Genomic DNA, 1,586 nt, shown 5'->3' with positions numbered 1-1,586 from the left:
TCTTGCGTGGGGCTTTCTCTGCTATCTCGGGGCTCTGTTTTTCCGCCCAGCCAATGACAGCCGCTCTCCAGTCGAATGCGCGCAGTGTCATGCGCCGCTAGCTGTCCAGGAACGGTAGACCCGGCGGTACGTACCGCCGTATCTCGCGGCAGACGGCTGCCAGTTGTGCTCCTCTCCCCAAACCCAGCAACTCAGATAAGTTGACGATTTTCTGCTGCTCGATCCCAGCATCACCGACCGCTGCCACCGCCTCCCACGCTTCACCCGCATGATTTGGCTCCCCGACCGCGAATGCAGAGCAGGATGGCCTAGCGGATCTCTGATACGAGGCGTCTTTTTACTGTTTGTTCCTGTCTAGCAGCGTCCGCCGCCCTCTAGAGAGAGGGTAGAGAAAAAGTTCGCCCGCGTCCGTCGCCCCTCTACCCACCACACAATCTCCCACTTCCATCATTCGTGCCGCTTCTCTCCTCGTCCGAGCCCGCAATGAAGTCGGCCAAGGCGTCCGCCGTGGAGGCGCCGTCGCACCGGAGGTCGCAGCCTGTCCGCCAGACGCGCACGAATCCTCCTCGCAGCTCGGCGACGGCTGGCCGCTCCGGGCCCCGAGACTCGCTGGGCGGCCCAGCTGGCGACCAGCCCATTGACATCTTCCCTGCCATCACCCACTTTGCCGACACCATTACCGCCCTGCCCAAGGAGCTCGTCCGCCACTTCACGCTGCTCAAGGAGGTCGACGCCAAGATATTCGCTCCCCAGGAGCAGCTGTTCAAGCTCGTCGCCTCTGCGAGGGCGCTCGCCGTTCCCGAGGCGCGGGCGGACAATGACGCCTCGAGCACGGCGGTTCCGCAATCCGCGCCTATGAGCGCCCAGGCGAGCTCCAACGGGGTTGCCCTCAACCAGCAAAGCCAGTCCGTGGCGTCGACCGACGAGGCCAGCGGCGGCGTGTTCGATCCCTCCAACCTCCACCGCCGCCAGCTGTTCCGCCAGACCGCGATCAAAATACAAGAGATGCTCGTGTCGCTCGAGGAGAAGAACCACGTTATCTCCACGGCGAACGAGGCGCTGCAGAGGCAGCTGGCTCGGGTGGAGGACGTGTGGCCGTATCTGGAGAATGAGTTCAGCGACGAGGCCAAATGGGGGAGCACTACCCACTGGGCCTACCCCGAGAATCGCAACAGCAAGGCGGCGCAGGCGGCTGAGCGGTCCAGACGCGATGGCGCGGCGGCCATTTCGGCGGCCGCACAGGCTCTGGCGGAACAGGCGGCCGCCCGGAGCGATGCTAGGAAGCAAGCCGTGCAGGCCAAGAAGAGCCAAAAGACGCACGCCGTCGACTCGGAAGCCGATGACCATGACGGTCGGAACAAGGACGGCGCCAATAAGAAATCCAGCTCGAGCAAAGTTCGGAAGACGGCCGAGAGCAACAATGTCGGCTTAGGCATCACCACCGGAGGCTCTTCCAACGGCAACCCGCCGCCGAAGAGGCGCAAAGTAGACAAGGATAAAGACAAGGACAAGGAGAAGGAAAAGGACAAGGACAAGGACAAGGACAAGGACAAGGACAAGGACAAGGAGAAAGCCGTCGCCAGTGG

General features: G+C 63.0%; 1 protein-coding gene across 1 annotated transcript; it reads left to right on the top strand.

The window, feature by feature from the left end:
- Window positions 1-483: 483 nt before the first annotated feature.
- BBK36DRAFT_1093640 (hypothetical protein) lies at window positions 484-1,485 on the top strand (the record flags this gene model as incomplete). The annotated part of the gene is made up of 1 exon (XM_024889047.1): window positions 484-1,485. A coding segment is annotated over one exon (1,002 nt), but the record flags the coding sequence as incomplete, so codon positions are not given.
- Window positions 1,486-1,586: the final 101 nt, after the last annotated feature.

This window comes from Trichoderma citrinoviride (genome assembly GCF_003025115.1).
Source record: "Trichoderma citrinoviride strain TUCIM 6016 unplaced genomic scaffold BBK36scaffold_275, whole genome shotgun sequence".
Taxonomy (NCBI): Eukaryota; Fungi; Ascomycota; class Sordariomycetes; order Hypocreales; family Hypocreaceae; genus Trichoderma; species Trichoderma citrinoviride.
Note: the sequence above shows the minus strand (reverse complement) of the source record. Positions and strands in the feature narration are given on the sequence as shown.